This window comes from Anoplophora glabripennis, unplaced genomic scaffold, assembly GCF_000390285.2.
Source record: "Anoplophora glabripennis isolate ALB-LARVAE unplaced genomic scaffold, Agla_2.0 scaffold657, whole genome shotgun sequence".
Taxonomy (NCBI): Eukaryota; Metazoa; Arthropoda; class Insecta; order Coleoptera; family Cerambycidae; genus Anoplophora; species Anoplophora glabripennis.
In genome coordinates, this window is record NW_019416770.1 from 38,327 (window position 1) to 62,811 (window position 24,485).

Here is a 24,485-nt window from a genome sequence, read left to right on the forward strand (position 1 = left end):
TATCCTGTTGCGGATATCAAAACCATAAGGCTGAACTTTCTTCCTTTACTTAATAGACTAAAATGTTCAGCTGAAAATTACTACATATAGTCATTCGCAATATTATAACTCTTCTGAAGTCAGTTAATAACGAAACAAGGATAAAGGTTAACACAACAATCACAATTTCCGTTTTAAAATGAAAAGACAACAATAAAAGGTGAAAATGATTTGTAACCAAAAAATAATGTTGAACTTTTTATAATTCATCCATATAATATTTTTCTTTCATGTATATCTAATACCATTTCAACTGCCTGTTTATTTCAATGTCGTCAACGTTTGGATCCAACTAATAACACTTTCCAGTTTGTCTTCATTTTTGAATTAAATTCTAACTCGGTGATAGCTAGCTCGATCGGGTGGGTAACCAAACAATTTCCCAGTCAAATCTATGCAATTGTTTGAAGTAGGTTGAAAAAGTAGCTATCTCTCAATATTTGTAGTTGAACAATCCCACTCGGATAGATATTTGAATGCTGAGTTTGAACATCACCTTGCCCAAAAACAAGGGATCTACTATCAACCCATTAGTATACCGAACACGTGTCATATGATAGTGAGAACACTTAGATGAGGAACTGAAGAACCTACGACCTGCCCTTAGAGAAAATGGATACTGAACAGGCATTTATTGAGATATCAGAAGGATGTATAAAGACAAGGGAGGAGAGGAATATCCGACAAAGATCTGTCTGTCTTATACAACAAAGATGGTAAGATGGATAGATCTATTAAGGAAACGATATTAATAACATCCACAATACCTCAAGGATGATAGGGAGTGCCCTTTCCAAGATGAGCTGCAGGAACAATTTAGGCCTAATTGATACCAGAATTCTGCTGAGAGATTTTGTTCAAGATCCCACAGGAAGGCAATAGAAATCCAGATGAATTAAGATAAACTCAATCGGGGGGTTACTAACCATGCACAGGAAGACGCTGGACCATCGTAAACAGCAAATATAGATTCCAGCCAGAGGAAGTAAATTCTAGTCCAGAGTTAGTCTGAAGGTAGCGACATGTCTTTCCAAACTTTAAGATGTCTTAATTGACAACTACCATGGAAGCTTGCAAACCAATTCCGTCAACCATCATCAGATTCTTCTACTGGTCTGTTTAGAATTTCGTCCGAGGATTCCAACAAACCTAACCGCACCCTTCTAAGTCGAGAAATAAAAAAGTTACAGGCTGTTCGCTAATGTAAAAAGTCAGGTGACTTAAAACGTGCCTTAACAAATCCTCTCCTTATCTTTTTAACCGTTGAAAATTTCGAAAAACTAACTCCGGCGTCCCTCTAGAATTTCGTCAGAGGATTCCAACAAACCAAACCGCACCCTTCTAAGTCGAGAAATAAAAAAGTTACAGGCTGTTCGCAAATGTAAAAAGTCACGTTTTAAGTCACGTGACTTTTTACATTTGCGAACAGCCTGTAACTTTTTTATTTCTCGACTTAGAAGGGTGCGGTTTGGTTTGTTGGAATCCTCGGACGAAATTCTAGAGGGACGTCAGAGTTAGGGTGCGGTTTGGTTTGTTGGAATCCTCGGACGAAATTCTAGAGGGACACCAGTAAGTCACGTTTTAAGTCACCTGACTTTTTACATTTGCGAACAGCCTGTAACTTTTTAACCGTTGAAAATATCGAAAAACTAACTCTGGCGTCCCTCTAGAATTCCGCTCTAGAATTTCGTCCGAGGATTCCAACAAACCAAACCGCACCCTTCTAAGTCGAAAAATAAAAAAGTTACATTTGCGAACAGCCTGTAACTTTTTTATTTCTCGACTTAGAAGGGTGCGGTTTGGTTTGTTGGAATCCTCGGACGGAATTCTAGAGGGACGCCAAAGTTAGTTTTTCGATATTTTCAACGGTTAAAAAGATATGGAAGGGATTTGTTAGGGCACGTTTTAAGTCACGTGACTTAAAACGTGCCCTAACAAATCCCTTCCATATCTTTTCAACGGTTAAAAAGATATGGAAGGGATTTGTTAGGGCACGTTTTAAGTCACGTGACTTTTTACATTTGCGAACAGCCTGTAACTTTTTTATTTCTCGACTTAGAAGGGTGCGGTTTGGTTTGGTTTGTTGGAATCCTCGGACGAAATTCTAGAGGGACGCCAGAGTTAGTTTTTCGAAATTTTCAACGGTTAAAAAGATAAGGAGGGGATTTGTTAAGGCACGTTTTAAGTCACCTGACTTTTTACATTTGCGAACAGCCTGTAACTTTTTAACCGTAGAAAATATCGAAAAACTAACTCTGGCGTCCCTCTAGAATTTCGTCCGAGGATTCGAACAGCCTGTAACTTTTTTATTTCTCGACTTAGAAGGGTGCGGTTTGGTTTGTTGGAATCCTCGGACGAAATTCTAGAGGGACGCCAGAGTTAGTTTTTCGATATTTTCAACGGTTAAAAAGATATGGAAGGGATTTGTTAGGGCACGTTTTAAGTCACGTGACTTAAAACGTGCCCTAACAAATCCCTTCCATATATTTTCAACGGTTAAAAAGATATGGAAGGGATTTGTTAGATCACGTTTTAAGTCACGTGACTTTTTACATTTGCGAACAGCCTGTGTAAAAAGTCACGTGACTTAAAACGTGCCCTAACAAATCCCTTCCATATCTTTTTAACCGTTGAAAATATCGAAAAACTAACTCTGGCGTCCCTCCTAAGTCGAGAAATAAAAAAGTTACAGGCTGTTCGCAAATGTAAAAAGTCAGGTGACTTAAAACGTGCCCTAACAAATGAGGATTCCAACAAACCAAACCGCACCCTTCTAAGTCGAGAAATAAAAGTTACAGGCTGTTCGCAAATGTAAAAAGTCACGTGACTTTTTACATTTGCGAACAGCCTATAACTTTTTTATTTCTCGACTTAGAAGGGTGCGGTTTGGTTTGTTGGAATCCTCGGACGAAATTCTAGAGGGACGCCAGAGTTAGTTTTTCGATATTTTCAACGGTTAAAAAGATATGGAAGGGATTTGTTAGGGCACGTTTTAAGTCACCTGACTTTTTACATTTGCGAACAGCCTGTAACTTTTTTATTTCTCGAAATAGAAGGGTGCGGATTGGGTTGTTGGAATCCTCGGACGAAATTCTAGAGGGACGCCAGAGTTAGTTTTTCGATATTTTCAACGGTTAAAAAGATATGGAAGGGATTTGTTAGGGCACGTTTTAAGTCACGTGACTTTTTACATTTGCGAACAGCCTGTAACTTTTTTATTTCTCGATTTAGAAGGGTGCGGATTGGTTTGTTGGAATCCTCGGACGAAATTCTAGAGGGACGCCAGGGTTAGTTTTTCGATATTTTCAACGGTTAAAAAGATATGGAAGGGATTTGTTAGGGCACGTTTTAAGTCACGTGACTTTTTACATTTGCGAACAGCCTTTAACTTTTTTATTTCTCGACTTAGAGCCTGTAACTTTTTTATTTCTCGACTTAGAAGGGTGAGGTTTAGTTTGTTGGAATCCTCGGACGGAATTCTAGAGGGACGCCAGAGTTAGTTTTTCGATATTTTCTTAGAAGGGTGCGGTTTGGTTTGTTGGAATCCTCGGACGAAATTCTAAGTCGAGAAATAAAAAAGTTACAGGCTGTTCGCAAATGTAAAAAGTCACGTGACTTAAAACGTGCCCCAAGAAAACTCGTCCATATCTTTTTAACCGTTGAAAATATCGAAAAACTAACTCTGGCGTCCCTCTAGAATTCCGTCCGAGGATTCCAACAAACCAATCTGGCGTCCCTCTAGAATTTCGTCCGAGGATTCCAACAACCAAACCGCACCCTTCTAAGTCGAGAAATAAAAAAGTTACAGGCTGTTCGCAAATGTAAAAAGTCAGGTGACTTAAAACGTGCCTTAACTAATCCCGATTCCCATTCTGCCCAGATTAATCACGTAATTCAAAAGCTATGTCCATTATCGGGGAAATTAATAAAACCACGGCCTTGATCGTTGCCAACGTTCCGCCGGTTCGCCAATTCGTACGATTAAAACGTAATCACCGACTTATTCGCAGCGTAATCGGGAGCAGCGGTTAAGAAATATGCGCGAATGAGAGAAAGAGCCCGATTAGAATCTCGCTCGCTGCCTCGACGCTGCTGCCCATAAAGAAATGTCACAACCCAATAAAGTAATTAACGGCGACTTAATTGATTTTATCTTAATAATCTCGCGCAGGCTTTCGCAGTGGCGGAGGCGGGAGGAGGTTTGTGTTCAGAAAACGTCAAAATTTCAATTTCCTTAGGTCTAGTTTTTCAGGTTTTATGTTGATTTCTGTATTCTTCTGTCTAGGAACAGTAAGCACGATGTTTTCTCTGTTGACAAGCGAACTACTAGTACAAGTATTATGACATCCCATGGTTTATTTGTTCGCATACTTTCACCCAATTATAGAACAGGAGTAAGGAAATAGAAAATGAATTAAGACTACACTACCCCAAATATAGCAGTTTCAAAAATCTTCCATGGATATTTTCTTGCATTTTTATAAGAATGTCATACTTTGAACACCAAACAAATTAAGCATATTTTAATCTGGAGTCAGTTTTGAATTGAAGATAGCACCGACATTACTTAACATGGGCTTGTCTTTGTAAGTTCATGTTATCTAAATTGTAATAAAAAATTGTGAAAAGTGATATTACAAAAAAAAAGGTAAGTATACTTGTCGAAATTCGGTAGCATGTACCTACCATTTTCGAAAAAAATGAAGCTGCATTTTTTTGCTCACATAAAGCGGCACAAATACATTAACAAAATATTAAATTGAAAGAGGACCTTACCATTGAATGAGCTCAAGATACCAGCATTTTAGACTATAATTTTAATTTCTTACGTATTACATGAAACAGTTAAATTGTAAAACATTTTATTAGCTAAAAAAAATATTTTAAGTTTCAGTTTGTCGTAAACTAACATTTAAAAAAGTAAATCAAAATAAACATAGTACGGTAATTAATTATCTATTATTAACTAATTTTAGATTTTGTAAACTACGACACTATCATTACTAAAATAAACAATTGTTGAATGGATTGAATTGTTGATGGACATGGATGCTTAAAAATAGTGATAAAAATAAGAAAATATTAGGAAACAGACTCGGAGACATACATAACAAAACAGCTGCACAATTAAACAAATGTGCAAACTCGAAATACTACAGTAGATACTGAAATTGTCCCCCATTTCCTTCTATGCAACTTCATTTTTCTCGAAAATGGTACATGCTACCGAATTTCGACAAGTATATCTTTTTTTTAGTAGTATGCTTTAGAGTTTACAGAACCGTTTAGAAATATAATAAATTTTGATTTTTAACATATTTTTTCGATTGTACCCCTCCAATTAGAGGTACAGGTAATTACCTGTATCGGAGACACTGCTTTTCAGAAAGAAACCGTTTGCATATTATTCTTAACGCACATTTGATGTTTACTCGTGTACAAATGTTGACATTTTTATCTTTAGTCGATTTAAAGATAATTAAGGAAAACCATATGGCAAGTAACAACTTCCACACACTGTATCTCATGTAACATGAACGGGACACCCTGTATATAGTATTTATTCCATAAAAGGTGAAAAAGGTTGATTCCACTTGATTCTGGTTCTGGTAATTAGGTACATGTTTTTACTTTATTTAATTCTGAATCACTAGATCACAGTCTGACGAAAATGTGCTAAATGTAGCAACAGTGCTCCATATTTCCACAGCCTACTTTCTGTATTCACTTCCAAACATGTTAACTGCGACAAAGTCAAATATGAATTATAAATTTAAATTTTCTCGGAAGGTGCGACTAAAGTAGATAATGAAAACCTGCCTACATCACGTCTAAAGTTTCAAATATTATTCAGACATTTTTTTTATCTCGTTGAATAAAGAAATTCACTATTTCACTAAATCACTTCATATATTTTTATCCATTTATACTATTTTTTTTTCTATTCTAGCACCACTAGAAACAGTTTTTGGTGCGCCACTGTCATGTGTGTGCCTTTATCGCTGGTTTGTCGCAAAAATCCCCGGCGGTATTCCAAAGATATGTTAATTAATTACGTCGTGCAGCAGAGTTAAAGCTTATTTTATGCCGTGGTGGATATTTTATTTATTTAAATGTGCCCATATAATTTCACGCTGTTTCGGTGTTTTGTCGCGACCAAATGGCTCAGAAAGCTACCGTTTTTCGAGCACAATGGGGACGTTTCATGTTTTGTCGAAAAATTTTCGGGTTTGACGATAGTAAGTGGTCGGCTATTGCTCTTTGTGGGTACTCGAAAATGTGCCCGAATTATCACACACCGCGAAGCACGAAATTTCATCTTATTGGATGGTATTTTAAAACGGTTCTTTGTATGTTTCGCGAATACAGGGCGGTCCAATATTCCACGTATATGGAGATAATACAGTTTCCTGCGGTCTGAATAATCACAACTTAATTATTAGTCCCCCTGCCCTTCTCGTTGTAGGTGGGGCGGGGGTAACTTTAAAATCTTAAATAGGTGTCCTTATTTTGAGTGCATATTCGGATTCTACAGCTAAAAATACGTAAGATTTGTGAGAAACCTTTTTTGCATTCATGGTAGAAGTCGCTGTAATCCACAAAATTCAATTTTTTTCGATTTTTTCTACTGTGAACCTATGCAAACAATTTGGAAAATTAACTGCCAACATTACTTGAAGACTTGAGTTTAGAAGTGCTACAAAACATGTGGGTTTCAACATAATGATGGTTCAGCATACTATTCGGGTTGGTAGCACGTGAAGTAGTTGATCGTGACTTCAGTGATCATTGGATTCGTAAAGCTGGACCGGTAAATTGGCCTGCTAGTATACTAGATCTTACTTCGCAGATTTCTTTTTGTGGGGTTATCTCAAAGACAAAGTTTGCAAACAAGAACCAATAACACGTGAGCATTTGTCGCCTATGTTTTGAATCCATCTGTCAAAACGCTCCAAATTAATATTCTTAATATTATACACATGGCAGACTGCTGCAGCATTCGTAGCCACCCTGAGAGGAAAATACAAAATTTTTCGGACGTTTCGAAATTTTCGTGCGATACTCCATAAGCAATGCCAGCGTCGACAAGCCAAAGGACGACCGCTGCACGCATATGACAAAACCTGGAAAATCACCGATGTTTCCAATTTTTGGTCGTCGAGCAACCACGACGCACGGAAGCATCTCAGACGTTCACTTGCATCGGATGGCAACAACGAGCATCAAGGCTTTCCCCCGCAATTACCGATGCAACAGAGAAAACGAAAATTTCGCCGACCTTTCGAAATTTTCACAGGACGGATCCAGCTCAAAATCCACCCCTCAGCAGACCTGCGGGTCCGCACTAAAGGAGGGAACGTATTGGGGGTCGCGGTCCCGTCGCATCGCGGGCCGTTCTGGGTTGAGCTGATCGCGGTCTTTTACAAAATCAGTCGTATTTGGCAATCGCACACAATCCTGCTCGCGCTCTCCTTTAAATAGTTGCTTTATTGTTTTAACAGTTAAGAAAATGAGTTTTATGGAAGAGGTATTTTTATTGGCTCTTCTATGGTCTCCCGAGATTCTTTGGAAAATATCGGTGGAGAAAGCGATACGAGCGAGACGAGCTCGGGAATGTCTAGTGTGAATGCATGCTCTAGATGTTGATGCCACTAAACCGGACTCCACGACAGCAGTTTTGCCGGAATCCACTCTAGTGGCGAATGAACGTGCACCCGCAACATTTGCAGTTCTTAAGCCAGGGCATAGTACCTGGTGAGAATGTGACTCAAATCGACATCCTAAAATTGAATAGAAACCGCTGTTGTTGTATGCAAATTTAAAAATGAATAAATTTTACCTACATATACAGTATTTTTTGAGTTATTATTTCTTAATTAAAAACAAAAAATATACCCACACTCGATTCAAAGTTTTCAGCTCAACGTTGAAACTCAAGCTTTCAAAGCTTACGTACAAGCATTCTACGGAGACCGTACACAGTGCAAACATTAGTGAATAAGGACAGTGATTTTCAGTCACTAGGATGTTATCCGAACACCCTATATACAGTGTAGGAAAGCGCCGATGGTCTATCACAAGTTACGTGAGGGCGATAAAGTAAGACATAGAAATCCATGCGATAGAGAAGGATGGCTATAATGAAGGCGTATCATAGTCAACGCCCATTTCGCCCTTCCACAAATAAGAAGTGGATCTTATTTGTGGAAGGGCGAAACGGGCGGTGACAAAGAGAAGCCTTCATTATAGCCATCCTTCTCTATCGCATGGATTTCTATGTCTTACTTTATCGGTCTCACGTAACTTGTGATAGACCATCGGCGCTTTCCTACACTGTATATATATATTTTCACACCATCTGTATATTATTTTATAACTACTATTTACTTACTGTCTTTTATTAATATGCTGACAATAGAAAATCGCCTGCTGAGTTGCTAGCTGATAATAAGTCATATAAAAACCCAACCAGCCGCTCAGGAGGACGACTATAGATTCAAACTTTACGTTGTTAGTTGTACTTAGACAAATAAAAGTGTTTCTTCAAAACTTGTTATAATTTAAAGTTATCTAAGGTTAAGTGCTGTTGAAATACATCGGATCAGAACTGCTAGGGGTTGGTCAATAGCCGCAGCTTCCCTGTAGAGAACGAACCAATAACTAGGATGTTAGACCCGAACAAAGTGCTATACAGGGTGACACAGAAAACCCGAACTAAAACTTTTCAAAGTGCCTTAATTTGGAAAACCGATTCAGTGTTAGTGCTCCAACGGCCGGTAGATCGCAATCATCCCAGAAACAAGTAGATCGTAGAATCTCCACCTGAGCTCCTCGAAATCAAAACGATGGCAGAGGATCGGAAATCTCACTTTACCTAGTTGACGACCGCAGGACCTTACATCAAAAAGGAAAGATGCCAGAGAACTCTAGCCCCCCAGCAGACGTCTAACGCACTCGCGCCGGAGGTAAAGAGAGACCCAGGACATTAAGACCCCGCTAATCGCATCATGCAGGCCTATGACCCCTAATGATGCTCAGGGGAGAGTCTGACAGGTCTCCTCAGCCCAGAGCAAGCTGGAATGAGGCGCAATCGCGTCGTGGCGCCCAACGTGGGATCGCCACCGTGAATCGGCAACCAAGCGATCAGCCGGGGACGTTCATTAAGGAGGAAACAGAGACCGGAGGAATTCCGCGACACTACTTTAACTGAAAGATAAGGAGGTGAGGGGGCTCATGTAAATCAAGCACTCTGATAAGTAAGAGGCGAATGGACTCACCTAAATCAAGCACCCTGATACGTGAGAGCTTAGATGACTCACGTTAAGCATGCACTCCGATTGGAACAGAAAACTACTACGCCCACGTCGTTGTATCTGTGTTACGATAAAAGAAGTTTATTTATACAGGCATTTATATTTCTATAGATAACAATTTAACAGTTATTCGAAATTTGCAAAATGTATAAACTTTTTTTAACGATGAATTTTCCATATTTAAATAAAACGTTGTATTTTTATTGCAAACGTATTTGCAGAATTGTTTGCATAGGTTATAAGTAGGAAAAATGTAATAGAAATGTATTTCGTTGATTACAGCGCCAACTATCATGAAATAAAAAGTTTCAGACAAATCCTACGTACTTTTAGCCATAGAATCCGAATCTGCATACAATATGGATTCCTATTTAAGATATAAAAGTTACCCTCCGCTCCACCTACAAGGGAGGGGGGGAGGGGGGGAGGGGGACTAATTTTAGCACCAAAGTATTTCCTCCACGGACAGGTTGAAAAAATCACCCGGTGTACCAACGAAATGGATCTATCGCAAACTAAATTTCCCGTTAACGAATTTCTAAAAATATTTTCCAGTCTGCATGTCAACTCGCAATTATTTTTTAATTACCGGCGGCGTCGTCGACTGCGAGGGACCGAGCTGAGCCTGTTGCACCCAGTTAACGTGCATATACCATGCAACCCGCGTCCCAAAGAGCCTAATTTATTTTATGCACTTTCGATGTACGCTGGCAGTTAATTGAGGCGATAGTCGTCTTTTAGAACTCCCCGTTTCGCGGCGCGGTCGGGTATTGCGTTCGGAATTGCAGTTTATGCGAAGCAGGACGCACGGGAGATGATAATGTTGACTATTTCAATGCACGGCGACAGTCAAGAGAACTAAACCAATCGGATAGAATTTAAGAGAGAAAATATTGATATAACTGTTAGTTATGGCATGCATGGTAAATTTTAATGTTTTTTGACATGTCACCTCCAAATTTAACAATGAAGGTAGTAAATTGGACACTAAAATAATGTAAAAAAATGAGGCGATGACATATTCGGCCATTCTCGTTTCGTTGAATTAACGCTGGCCGTCTGTTTTTTCCCACCTAGCACCCTGAGGTTATATGATGACAGGCATTGATATTATGTTCACCTAAACTAGAAGTGTCAGAGATTCATAAACTAAACACAGTGCTTCAAAAGATAGGAACAAATAATTTTTATTAAAAACTGAAAATAATTTTAAAAAATATTTTAAATCTATTTATCAGAGTTTTTATTACGTAGGTATATTTTGTAAAATAATTATTTTAAAACATAAAATAGATTTACTTACCATTTTATTAACGTATAGTCCAAGCATTATAGAGAAATGCTTACAGAAATTATTACTTAAACAAAAAGAATATGACCCTATAGAAAATTAAATTTTAAATTGAGTTTCTTGTTCTTTAAACTCGATCCAAAATGGCGAACATGGTTAAAAAAAGTTGCAAAAATGGTTTTTCTAAAATAACTAAAAAAAGATAGCATCGATTGGAAAATTTTAAATGAGAAAGTTGTAGGTTTTAAAAAGACCTATCGACTGATTTTTTGTAAGTATCGATTGCTTTGTTACTTTTCGAGATATATCGAAAAAACCGTTAAAAATCTTTTTTGTCTTCTTCTATAACTCGTTTACATTTACGTTTCCATACTTGCTATTTTCTGCAAGCATAGCCCGCGGCAAGCCAAAAAAGTACATTTTTGAAAAATTTGAAAATATTAAATATTCGAGATAACGAGCGTTTAAATAAAAACGTGGTCAAGTTGGTTCTGAAAATTTGGACGTAAGGCGTAGCGTATAGCAAATGCACTTAAACGTCATCTGTCAAAGCGCTATATCTCCGCTATCAATTTGAATATTTTCGTTTTAAAAAGCGTTTAAAATGGTGTTTTCTCAAGAACAAAAAGTGTTTATCATAGAGTCCTACTTTAGAAATGGACGCATCTTAGAAAATGTCTTTAATTCTTTGAGGAACAGGTGTGAAAAGTGCTTGGAACAAGGAGGGGGACACTTTCCGCAGCTCCTTTAATTGTTTGTTATTGTTATCACGATTATTCTTTAAAATAAAGTTATATAGTCATTAACGTTATTGAAACTGACAGCTGCTATACAGCTCATTGAGAAATGAGGTTAAGTTGGTCGCTATAAGCTCCCTACGTCCAATGTGTCAGAGCCAACTTCGACCACGTTTTTATTTGAACGCTCGTTATTATAGCGATTTTTTGAAAAAAAGGCGCTCTGGAAAATTGGTTAGATCTTCTCAGCGGATATCCCTACAGTAACGATTTTTCGGTTTATTTTCTTCGTAAAGAGTTATATTATCATGCTGTTAAAAAATGTTTACGATTTTATTAATTTAAAGATAAAAAAATGACTGAAAAAGTTGCACTTTTTTTGGGTGTTTTTTTGGGTATGTTTTTTTCAAATAACTATTTCAATTTTTATTTTATGAAAATGACTTTTAAAAAAAGAAACTGCTGATATTTTTTCACAAATTTAAAAAAAAAATGTTTTCTACGACCTTCTGGAGCCGAGATAATTTTTTTATTTAAAAAAAATTTTGAGGACGCAATTAACATTTTACAGCGATGCGCTTGATGGAGGTTAATATTGAATACTTATATTTTCAAAAGGATATGTTTGTTGCTGACATTTCAAAAGTTGAAACGTTTCCGTGAAAGTTTTCCTCAGTTTAACGCAAAATGTTATGCTGCATCATTGTCCCAGAATATTGCACGTTTCAGAAATCGTCATTAACACTTAAACAGACTGTATTTTCTCAAGAAATTGAAATTCCTACAAATCATATGTAATAGAATGTAACTGAAGTTATTGATGGTGAGAAAGTCGAAAAACTGTATAGAGTGGTCTAAGAATTGAGAAACTTCATCAGTTGAAAGAAAAAAGTTTCGTTTTTGGGGTGTTGAACACACATCACATGTTTTTTTAATATGTCTGAGGATGTTTGGCGAGGGTGAATGAACTTTTTTTCTAATTATAAGTAAAAATTGATTGAGTTGGCTTACAAATATGTCAACCAGCAACAGAGATACGTCAATACTGCTAGGAACTTCAGATTTTCGCCACTGAGTATTACGAAAACTCGATTAGTGCTTTTAATTCTTAGTGGTATTTCTAAGAATAAATATCGCTTGCAATTTACTAAAAAATAATTTTGTTTCTGTTTTAAAACCAACTTATTATAGTTGCATAAATCTAAAATAACTAAAACTGTTTTGTACAAGAAAAATCAATGGTAACTTTTTGTAGAAGTACGATTTTCAGTAACAACGTAGTGCTAAAAATAAAAAAAGGACATGAATTTTAGAATTTCTAGGAACATACCTTCTGAAAACAAAACAAAATTTCTACGCCAAAGATTTTTTAAATATTTTCAATTTATTCAACTATGTGGTCGTGGTAAGTTTATTATGAAATAAAATAAATCCTAACTCTAAAACGGTTGATTTTTCACATAAAATAAAATAGATATTTTTCCATAGCAACATCTCTGCAAATTAAAATTATGGATTGAATTTTCAAACCATTAAGTGGTGCCAAAATTTTCAAATTCCTTGTAGTACCTATTAGCCCGTTAGCCACTGACTGATGTACTTATTTGTAAGTCAACTTGGCAAATTTGTCTTCTAATTAATTAAATTGATGGTTCAAAAGTTCTTTGGTCAACATTAAACATCTAGCTTTTTTCGATTTCATCACTCTATTTCTAAAAAATGAAGCATTCTTCTCCTACTCCTATGGAAATTTTTCCTTAAAATCCCTTGTTCTGCGACTTAGTGAAGATAACACAAACCATCTTGTATACTTACCTGAAGTCTAAAAAATTATTATATTTTTTATTATATAATTCAGAAGAATAATTTAACACCCTGCAAATATTTTTTGACAGATTCCAATTCGATCTGTAGGTGTCTCCGAAGAATCCGAAGTATGATTCTAATAGTTTCGCAATAAAAATAAAACGCAGTTGATGGGAAGAACGGTCTCTATATTTCTTAAATTTAAACACTATATATACACACATAACATTGCACATGGACTAAAGTTAATCTGGATCAGTCTATATTCAAGGCTTCATATATAAACAGCATGAACAGCATAATATGATAAATGTAACAATCGTTTGGACACTACCGTCCAACATACCTACTGGGTGGTCCAAAAAACAGAATTTTCTATATTCGGGATATCTTTCCTCCCTTCATTAACCTTCCCAAGTTTTGGCTCTCCCATTCATTGGACCACCCGATTTATTAAATGAATATCTACAGTCGATAAATATTTAAAAAGCCGTCAAGGTTTTTTTTTTGTTTACTGGGATTTACCTAAAGGTGCTCCTTCAATAAAGTTTACCACTAATAAACAATCGATATAGATGGCCAATATGTTTGGGACGCACTGTACAAACAGGTTAAAATATCTACATTATCAATACATTATTCTATATACGTATAACGATATGCCCATAAATGTTATTCTACACTTTACAATATTTACACCAACTAGACTTTAATTTGTACAGAAAATCAAATAAATACACTGAGATCGACTATAACTATGTACAGTATAAAGCTTACATTTAGTCTGAAGCGGACAGAAAGAGACAGAGAAAGGTATATAGACCGGCTTGATAGTATATGCTGTAAGCTGTGATTTATTTAATAATTTTAATCGTCGACTTAAAGGACAGTACTGGTATATAATTATCTATAATTTAATTATTTATTTACGTTTAGTACAAGATAATTAAGCACTAAACGAGTTGTTTTATGATCAACTAATACCATTTATATTAATTACTTAGGTAACTTTTAATACGGCGCGCTGGTATGGTTAGAAAAAACTATAAATAATTTTCTTCTAATAAAAATTGCCGCAGGACATTCTATTAATAAATAAATAATACCATAATAACAAATATGCTTCAAAAGATTGATCAATAAGCTCCAGGTAAATGAAATCATGTTTTATTCACCTACATCTCATTTAAAGAAGATATTTCCTATATCAAGCATTATAGTTTCTTTGGACATACAAGCAATTAATATTTTGAAATTTCAAAATCAAATCTTAATGACGTATTGGGCGAATTTGCTTATTTCATATTGACTTTGATTAAAAGTCTAGGGTCCTAGAGACTTAAACTGTCTGAATTTGGAATTTTGGCCACGAAAAAATTTAACATACATTTTATTTGCAAAATACTGATTTTATGATGGCTATACCAACCTACATTAGTCATCATCTTCTGTTCCAATAAATGTATGTGCATATTACCATAAGGAAATGAATATTAAAGACAGTTTAGCCATCTCCATTCAAATAGATGTATGAATTATGTATCAAATTGCCAATAAATAAACGATTTAGCTTATTATAGTTACGTAATTTGTCAATAAAACAGCTTGTTTAATAATAAAAAAACAAATCATCATTAATCGATACAGAAGATTATATTACAAACATGTCACGAGAAAATGACAATTTATCTAGGCGTTTCAATAAGTTAAAAATTTAGAAAGGCGTTCCTGGACTGGATTTTTTATGTGCTACCTAAATGGTATTATTTTTCTTCTTCCAACAGTAATTTATGACCAGAGCTTATGAAGTCTACTATATACCTCTCTCAACGATTCTAACCTCAAACCTTAACAATTTACGATGACATAGGCATGTCGTCCTCGTCGCAGGGGACGGTAGAATGGTTATACAACCCTTGAGCCATCAGCTGTAGCGCCAGGGGATTCTTCTGCCCCGACGACTTCTTGATCTTGGCCCTCTTGTTCTGGAACCAGATCTTGATCTGGGCCTCGTTGAGGCCGAGCTCCACACTGAGCTGCTGCCTTCTTCTTTCGGTGAGGTACCGGTTCTCGTTGAACTCGTTCTTTAGTCTCTGGAGTTGTGCGCTGGAGAAAGCAGTTCTCGGACGCTTGTCTTCGGGGCTGTTCTTCTTCTTCATCCGCCTAGATCTAGGTCCTGCAAAAAATGGGAAACTGAGTTGGCTGTCATCAAGAGAATACAAAGATGTGTTCAATCCATTCACGATGTATGCTATACCTTTATTTTTAAATTAATTATAACTTTGCAAGGTAACCGCAAAAGCAATTGGTATTGATGGATGTACCCCCTACATTATTTAAAAGGCCCAGGAAAAATTAAAATTTTAATACAATAAAGAACCAATTGTGCAAAACCGTACTTATCTTATCAACTTCGACGTCACCTGTTACATGAGTGTTGCACAATAATGAAAAAGTAATATTAACGGTCGGTAGAAGGAAGCACAAAAATCAAGCGTTTAGGTAGGCAATTCTGGAAGGAAGCCTAAATAGTCGAAAATGGGGAGTTGAAGTGCGAACAGTGTGGAGATCGGTAGGAAGACGATCGGCGGGCAGTGTGTCAATGTAGTGAAAAGTTAATTGTTTAAAGTGTTATTAGTTAGCAGGTAATATTCTTTAAGTACTTTGTTGTTAATTGTTCTATGTAATCTTATGATTGTGATGGTTATAGATGTTTCACGATAATAATTCTTTGTATGTTTAGCTTCCATTGTTTTATGCTCAAGGGCATATATTTTTCTAAGGTAAAATTGTTATAATTATTCTTAAAGATTGCTCATTATTTATTTCATGTTAAAATATATATATCTTGTCGTAACTGCCAGACATTACAACAACGACTCCTTTGTTTCACATCTAACTTGTTTTTGTCATGAATACGTTATACGAAAAACATAGATGTTTCATAATAATAATTCTGTGTATGTTTGGCCTTCATTGTCTTGCGCTCAGGGGCGTATTTTTCTCTATGATAAAATTGTTACAATTATTATTAAAGATTGCTCATTATTTATTTCATGTTAAAATATGTATATTTTGTCGTGTCTGCCCAGATATTGCAAAATAATTTCTTTTTTTCACATTTAACTTGTTTTATCTTGATTACGTTGTTCTTTGATTTCTTGTGCTCACTTTATGTCATACGTATGTAAGAGCTTTGTTGAATTTACTAACATTTTCACCCATGATTATTATTATTATTATTGTTGTTGTTCTTCCGAAATCTCAACTTTAGCTGGATAGCCTCCCGTATTATGGGATTCCAGTACCTTCCCTATTATTATTGTTGTTATTATTATTATTGTTGTTGTTGTTGCTATTATTGTTACTAAAACCTCTTCAGTTTTACTTGGAAGTGTGTATGTCGGACTTGAGTGAGATGACATTTAGTGAGAAATTAAATAAGTCCAGTTTTAATTATCATTAGCAAAGGATCTTAATTTATTCCTTTGGTTAGTGGTTGTTTTTGTATTTATATTTGGGTAGTAAGAGCAACGATCGTGGGTTTCTCTGCCATGCTCTTTCCCCGCAGGAGCTCTAGGTGAGCCTGGCACTCTCCTTTTATGTTTAATGGTTGTTAATGTTTTTGTTGTTGTTTCTATTTGTCACATGTTTAATTTGAATTGTATGTAAATAAAGGTTAGGTGTATTTACTCTGCTTTTGTTTTAAATAATTAAACCATACATCCCCTCTACAAAGTTAGTAGCCAGCGCCTTCCGGTCAATTAAAAAAATAGATACACACAACGTAGGTAGTCCTTATGACGATCACATATTTTTGCCACAACTACGTTTACTTATTTTTTGTCGAACCTAGGGTTGTTATACTACACAATGTTGTCTAAAATACCTCTGAAGACGTTTGATGCAGATTGATGAAACTTAGGTTAATGAATAGAATTGAACATAAAAATCCAGTTTTCGAATTATTACTTTTTTAATTTTCATTGCTTCACAAAATGTAAAATAATTCTAAAAGTACTCGTTTCTCAAAAAAAGATCACTGGATTTTTATACTAAAAATTTACTTTTAAATAAAAAATAAAAACTAAACTAAAACTAAACCATAACAAGCCAAAGAAAGGTAAGAAATTTTGAATTTTGTTAGCAAGGAGTTCCTAACGTTCGGAAAAAAAATTGCGCCAATTATTTTCTGACTTTTCATGATTACATTGAATTTAAAATGGAAAAAAAAAGATCATATAAATTGCTTTTTTGTGAAATTATTAATGAACGTCTAGTAATATTAAAAATGTTCAAAATATTCGAATTTCTGAGTTTTCTGATAAAAGTAACTCCCGATGTCTACCCGCCACTGGTTCAAGTATTTATATTCGGATTCAGTCAATTTTTACCTTTAATTGGGTAAATTTATTAGCCAAAGTTTCGTCAATATATATCAAAGAGATTTTTAAAATACGTATTTTTTTTAATATCAAAATCCCGAGTCTCCAAAACTGTCGATTTGTGGACTCATGTGTACACAGGGTGTTAGAAGTTTGACTGCCTTAATTTTAACAGACGATAGAATACATTAAAATAAACAAATAAAACCTTATACGACATGGGTCCTAACTCAACCATTTTTGAGAAAAAAATTATCAAAATATTCAACTTGATGTACAAAAGTTCGATTAATTAAGGAATACTGACATAACTGCGTGCATAGAATACCAAAAAATACAATGTTTATTACTTTTTTGAACTTCTTTATGCTTAATTCTAAAAAATAATTAGCGTTGTAACAAATTTAAATTCGATAAAATTTATATCGAGCAATGTGACAACGCCGCTGCGAATAACACGAGGTACTAAGCTGTCCAGCAATACGCAATTCAGTTGGTGTTGGTATCTGGAATTGCACCGTGTCAGTGTTTTTTGCGTACCACTATTTCCTTTTCTTGAAGTGTTTTCCAGCGAGTGCGCAAATATTGGATTGGTCGTGCGTGCATCGAAAATGGTGGTGAACATTTTGAGCATATGTTGTAGTTTGTTTTGCACTTGTGCGTTTAAAAATTACTGAATTTTGCTTTTTGGTAAGTACCTAAATTATTTTTAATACGTAGGTATGATTATTTGGATGACATGAATCTTTGGGTACGTTAATTACATTTTAATTAATTTTAATCAATGAATAACGTATTTTTTACATTTTAAATATCAACAAGTATTATTTATTTGTTAATAAAAACAAGGATAACAGTTTTCGAATGTTAGGTTATATAATTTACTATTTTTTAATATTGTTAAATTTGCTTATTTTTTAGGTCGAGAAAAAAAATTTTTTTTCGATGTTCTGTCCTAATTGGGCCTTCCGGATACGTGGTTAAAATTAGTGACATTATGACTGAATCACCATGTATATGAGTAGGTATAGCTATGAAGAGAATTAAATGCCATGACAAATTACAGTCAAGCAAGTAGGCATCAGAACATAATAATAATCAAGAAGATAATTAAATTACCCGTGTAATACGTGCCGCGTTTCGCGTGTGCTAAATTAATCCTTAATTCGGTGATATTAAATAATTTGCTTACAGCTTTTTGCCATTTCATTTAGGTACTCGCTCACTACCATTAATAACAATTAATTAACCCTCGGCATCATTAATTTCGACTCCCCCTCACAAAAATGGGTAAAAGGGAAGGTAATTAATGTTCACCTGGGCGGCGAAGTTCTACATACAGGGCGTTCACGTTGTCCCGTAAACACTGCCAGGACTTCCTTACATTTTTAAACAGTTTTGTTTCATTTATTCCTGGAATTCAGCTAGCGCAATAATTCTTTTCATGTTTACATACACAGCACCGCGCGACCCGAGCCCATGTCACAGATTAAAAACCGATTACGACCTTTGACGAAACGTTTACCTTGGGCACCCCAAAAATAGACCGTTTAAAAGGCACTTAGAGGAGCGTTGATGCGGCGAACATGCCGGTCCTGAAAGATTTTCGCCCGGATACACTTACTAAATCTAAGTGAGCGACGACGCACTCATAATCCATAACCATTAATCTTTCGTTCGAATCGAGAGCGATAAATCACCTATAACGGTCCTAGGCGGCCTTGTCTCACGTGCGAACCCGATGCGCCCGATCTATTCGCCCGTGTAAACAATTGCTCCTCTTCCTCGATGTCTTCAACCCAAACGGTATAAGAACACTACATAATTTATATTAAGCCATATTATTTACTTACTCACTATATTTAGACAGTTAAATCAGTATGCTGCATAGAAAAATCGCATCTTATAAAATTAATAACCAAAATATAACAACCCATTGCGCATTGAAAAAGAATTATTGCAACTGAACAAAAAAAAACAAGGGAATTCGCGATAAATCGCTGCATCTGGCAACCCTGCCCGGTAACACGTGATTAATTTGCTTGGTCGAGCCAAAACAGGTTGGTGCAAATAACACTTAAGTGCGCAATTCTACACAATGCGCATAACTCTATTCAAATCAATGTATTTATAAAAATGATTGGAAGTATGTAAAAAATCTAAATTTTTAATGATCTTGATACAAATTATATTCGAAATTCTCCTGATTTCCTTGATAGCACTTACCGATACCTCTTAGCGCGTCCCTTTTGTTTCAAGCAAATCAATCACTTAACGCTTTATCTAGGCATCTAGCCCGAAACACAAACGCGTCATCGTATCGACAATGGCGTTATTTTTAACGTTAATGACACGAATCTATCACCGCTCTTTTCTATTGTTTAGGACTGTCGCAATTAGCAGGGAGCTTCTGTTTTCTGGCGAGATCTGATAACAGGAGGCTGTGACGGACTGCGTGGCCTTCTGTTGTTTTGACCACGGGGTTCTTGATAAATGTACCGCGATTAGAGATGTTTAGGAGCTATTATCTGGGCAGACGGAATCTTGATTAGGAAAGTCACCCATTAGGCGCAACAGATATTTAAAAAATGTTTTAAAAAAATAGTATCAAAGAAAGAGATTTTGGGATGATATGAATTACATGATGCATTAAATCTGGGATTCGCTAGGCTATCTATGACGAGTTCTATCTTACATTCCTGATGTGTTACTCAAGTAAGGCTAAATACTTCCTGCAAATAGACTATAAATCACAAGTGCAGTGGATGAAGGCACATTTTTTAGCAGTACTCGGGTCAGTTACCAAAGTTATCTGATGGTATTACAACTACAAATAAAAGACTTAGGTACAATGATCGGATCGCTTTTACCCAGAGATATAAATCTTACTATTCGCCTCATACAACGAATCTTCAATGGTCCGACCCTGTCTTAGGTGATTGTTCGACGCGATATAAATCAAATCGTTTCACCAAATCGTTAAAGCAGTTATCGAATGCTCTACCTGTGTGGTCTCTCACGGGTATTCCGCGTCGATGGTGGAGGTCGCGCCATCTAGCGGCCGAACTCAGAACTATGATTGCTGTAGGAGCTTTGTGGTTTAGTTTTGGTTGTTCTTTTTCTCGGTTTGGATTTTGTGCAGTGAAAATTGTAAAAACCGTATGCTGACCACGATTTATATTTGTTTAAACTAAACGGAAAAAGGTTTAAGGACTACACTACACTCATGTTTTGATAGATAATCTAATTTTTACTCCCAAATAGTGCAACGGTACCAAAAAGAGATGCTTTATTTATACCAATGATCTATAAATAAGATTCTATACGTAGCACCGAGTCGATTTTAATTAGGTACCTATCAGTAGATATAAAATGATGACTTTAGATATCAACTAATACAACGAAATAAGTTTATAAATATAAATAATTAAAAATACCTAGTTAACTAATGTCTTTTAATTTAAAATTGATAAATATAGTCATACCTATATTTAGTTTTCCTTATTACTTATTCATTGTAAAATACCTACCTATGCGTTGATGTCCAGAAATTTTTATATTTTGCAAAGGATGTAGGAGGTACATATAATTATTACATTTTCGGTTTCTTAGCAGATACAAAGCTAATACAGAACAAAATCTTGGAATTTAATGACAAATAACTTGCCGAAGGGAGATTTGACTTCTTTTTTCGTTTTGAGTTTGAAATGTGCACGAAAAGCTTGAAATTTTTATTTTCGATATGGTTTCTTTAATCGAAAATTGAAAAAGATGAATTTTTTAAACTGGAACGTTGTTAGAACATTTTTTATGGGGGATTTAAATACGTAATCATATTAGCCGTGACATTATTATTTTTTTGGCCTAAATACCGAATTATCATTCTTCCGAAGAGTGTTTTGAAAATATCCATCTATTTAGTAGGTAGGTACCAATTTCGAAAAAAAACATCGATATAGTTCAATTACATTTTCACAAGAAGAACGGGATATGTTTGAAACTTATTGATTAGCTAATGGATTTGAAGAATAGTTGGCTTTGTTGCATGCGTGAATATTTCATGTTTAGGTAATTATCTGAATTCTGACATTGTCAGTTAAATCACATTTAACTGAATTATCAAAATTTCGTTTGACGGACTTGCATGTTTTGTTTTCAAAGCATGCTCTTCATAAAAATCGATAATTCGGTATTTCGACGAAAATAAGAAGTAAAGAATATCATATGACACATTTTTCAGAAAATTTTGCTCAACTCAAAAAAGCACTAATCCAATATGGCATCTATAAGAAAAATAAAAGTTTCTCCATCCTATTAGGCGCCACCATAGGTATACGAATTCCTCACAAAAAAAACGACTTTAAAAATTCAGCCCCTTTCCATTCTCGATTAAAAAAAAATAATAAAAACGGAAATCTAAATTTTCAGTCGGTTCAAAAATAGGTAAAATTTTTTATCCACCTTGTATCTTTTAAAATAATCGATATTCCAGCTTGGACTCTGCATCAAGGGTCAGAATAACCCTACCATAAATTTTAGGTGTCATTGAACATAAAAAATGAGTGTGTGTTTGTCCCCCCCCCCCACGGGGCGTTGAAATTATTTTTTTTAAATGATTTTTGGCAATATCTTCGAAAGTAATAGATAGAAATGTATTAAAATTTGTATGCATATGTTTTGAGATCCGAAATAGTCTTGTTTGAATGTTACACAGGGTGTGTATTACACAAAAAAGGATATCTCGAAGTCAAAAGTACCTACCTATAGTAGACCTATTAGATATAAGTACCTAGGAAGTTTATAGGAAAAAATATTTTCTTTTTATGTACCATTATCCCTAGAATTTATATTAGGTATACGTTATTTTGAAACACCCTGGAAAGGCATTAAATTTTTTTTATTATAAATCATACCTATGGAGAATCTAAATATTGCGAACCAAAAAAAAGAAAAAATGTTTTAATGTACCTACCTACCTACTCTGTTTTGGCATGCATATTGGTTTTTACATAATTTCAATACGTAGGTATGTAAATAATATCTTCTTGTTGCATTTTTAAAAACAATATTTTGTTTAAATTCGTATAACCAAGAGCTCTCAACACAATTTATAATGTAGCAAAATTAATTAAAGTTGTATAGGTATTTGAGGAAAAGTAAAAATAAAGTGGGATGACACCAGTTTTAAATAAAGAATAATTTAGAAGCGAAACTATCGTGAATGGAATATAACCATATTTCTATGAATTATTATCAAAATACTAGTTTTCATACCTGAACTGGGTCGGTCGGAATAGCGAGTGCAATAAACCCACGCTGGCCAAAGTTGAGGTACGTTGCCCTCTCCATCCTTCTTGACGTCCTCAGAATTGGCCAGTCCTTTCGCTGGACTTTTAGCCTTAGGAATAGGCTCCGGCGTTCTCGTCAAGGCGCTGCCCATCTGAGAAACCGCCTGGCAAAGACTCCCCAGAGGTGCAACGGAGAAGGGTTTGCTCTCTTTAGGCTCTTCGTTTTGTTTTTCATACGGTTTGAATCCGATTTTGGGCACTGACTTTGTTTTTAGCACAGCTGACTTGCCGAATTCCGGTTTCAGGATATTCGTGATGGAGTATTTCAGTGTTTGGATAATCGGTTCGTTCTGCACTGAGGATCGCGAAGACGAAACGCTTTCCGCAGGCGAGGGCGAGCGGTAGCTAATCGGGCTTTGCCTGTCGCACTCACTTTTGGGGCTAGGCAGGGCGAATGAAGTGATCCTGAAGAAGGAGCGCTCCTGGTGCTGCTCCCCCTTGGGTATGCTATAGTGAGGCGACCCCCTGGAGCCCTCTTCGTGGCTGATGGTGGTGCAAGTGTACGGCGACGTCCGCGTGGATTCCGGGGAGTTCGGGGAAATACCCCTACAAGTGGGACTAGGGCTGGAGGCTGCATTGGGACTGGACCGGTCTTCGAAGGCCATCGCGAGGTTTAAGCTCATGCGAATTGACACTCAAACAACACACTTAGCTAGCCCGCAGCACCCTCGAATCAAGTGCTTACTTGTGAAACTACGCTGTCAAACTGAGTGAGATTTCAAAATAGTTATCTTTATTACGGAGAGGTATGTCTCTGGCCACGCCTACGAGTGCATGCGCCTCGTCTTTGTCACAACGAGTCGGCAAGGCGTCTGTCTCTCTCTCGCTCACGCTTAGCTGCTCGTTTCGTACTCCGTTCTGTTCCTTACCCCTCAGATTGCTTTGTTAACTCAAACAGACCAAGTCGATCTATTCTCCTCTACATGTACAATCACCGATGTAACCAAGAATTGTATATACAGAAATAATTCTGTTCCATTGAAACAATATTTGATCAAATGCAAATTAATTAAAACAATAACGAAACATTATATCGATTTCCAGCTTCTTATGTCTCTTTCTCTTTCCAACCCGTTATTTTTTATGCATGCACACGTCCCGCCAACATCTCACTCAAGACGTGAAACCTGCCAATGGTAGGTGGGCGGGGAAGCTCGGATTGCTCTCCAATTGGCCCGCGCCCGGCGGTGGGGGAACAGATAACGAGATTGAGACATAAGCCTGTTAGTTTTTGAGGCGCGAGGCGGGGCGACCGAATGTAAACCCAGTAATTCGATACATAATGCCCGAGTGGTATGGTATGGATTAATAAGCGGTTCCGGATAATGGTTATATCAATCCCGGTATTAATTGACATTTCTCTGACGTCGCGGACCGCATTGAATTGTTAATGGGTATGATTTTATCCGGCGAGGAGGTAATTATTTGATGATATTTTTCGGTGGCATTGTGTGTGAGGCATGAATGCTCCTTGTTAAGGCTCTTGTATATAGTAGGCTGCGAGGATAATGCGGCAATTTCGGCGTGGCTGTTCTGTCAAATGGGTTCGTCTTAATTTTGTTTTA

The 24,485-nt window shown here is 36.1% G+C and overlaps 1 protein-coding gene across 1 annotated transcript; it reads right to left on the reverse strand.

Annotated features, from left to right (window-relative positions):
• Positions 1–14,898: 14,898 nt before the first annotated feature.
• Positions 14,899–23,605, reverse strand: LOC108912920 (homeobox protein engrailed-1a-like). The gene is made up of 2 exons (XM_018718350.2): positions 22,847–23,605; positions 14,899–15,363 (listed from the first exon to the last, which is right to left on the reverse strand). The coding sequence occupies exons 1-2, from the start codon at positions 23,541–23,543 to the stop codon at positions 15,044–15,046; spliced, it is 1,017 nt and encodes a 338-aa protein (XP_018573866.1). The 5' UTR covers positions 23,544–23,605; the 3' UTR covers positions 14,899–15,043.
• Between the last annotated feature and the right edge of the window lie 880 nt (positions 23,606–24,485).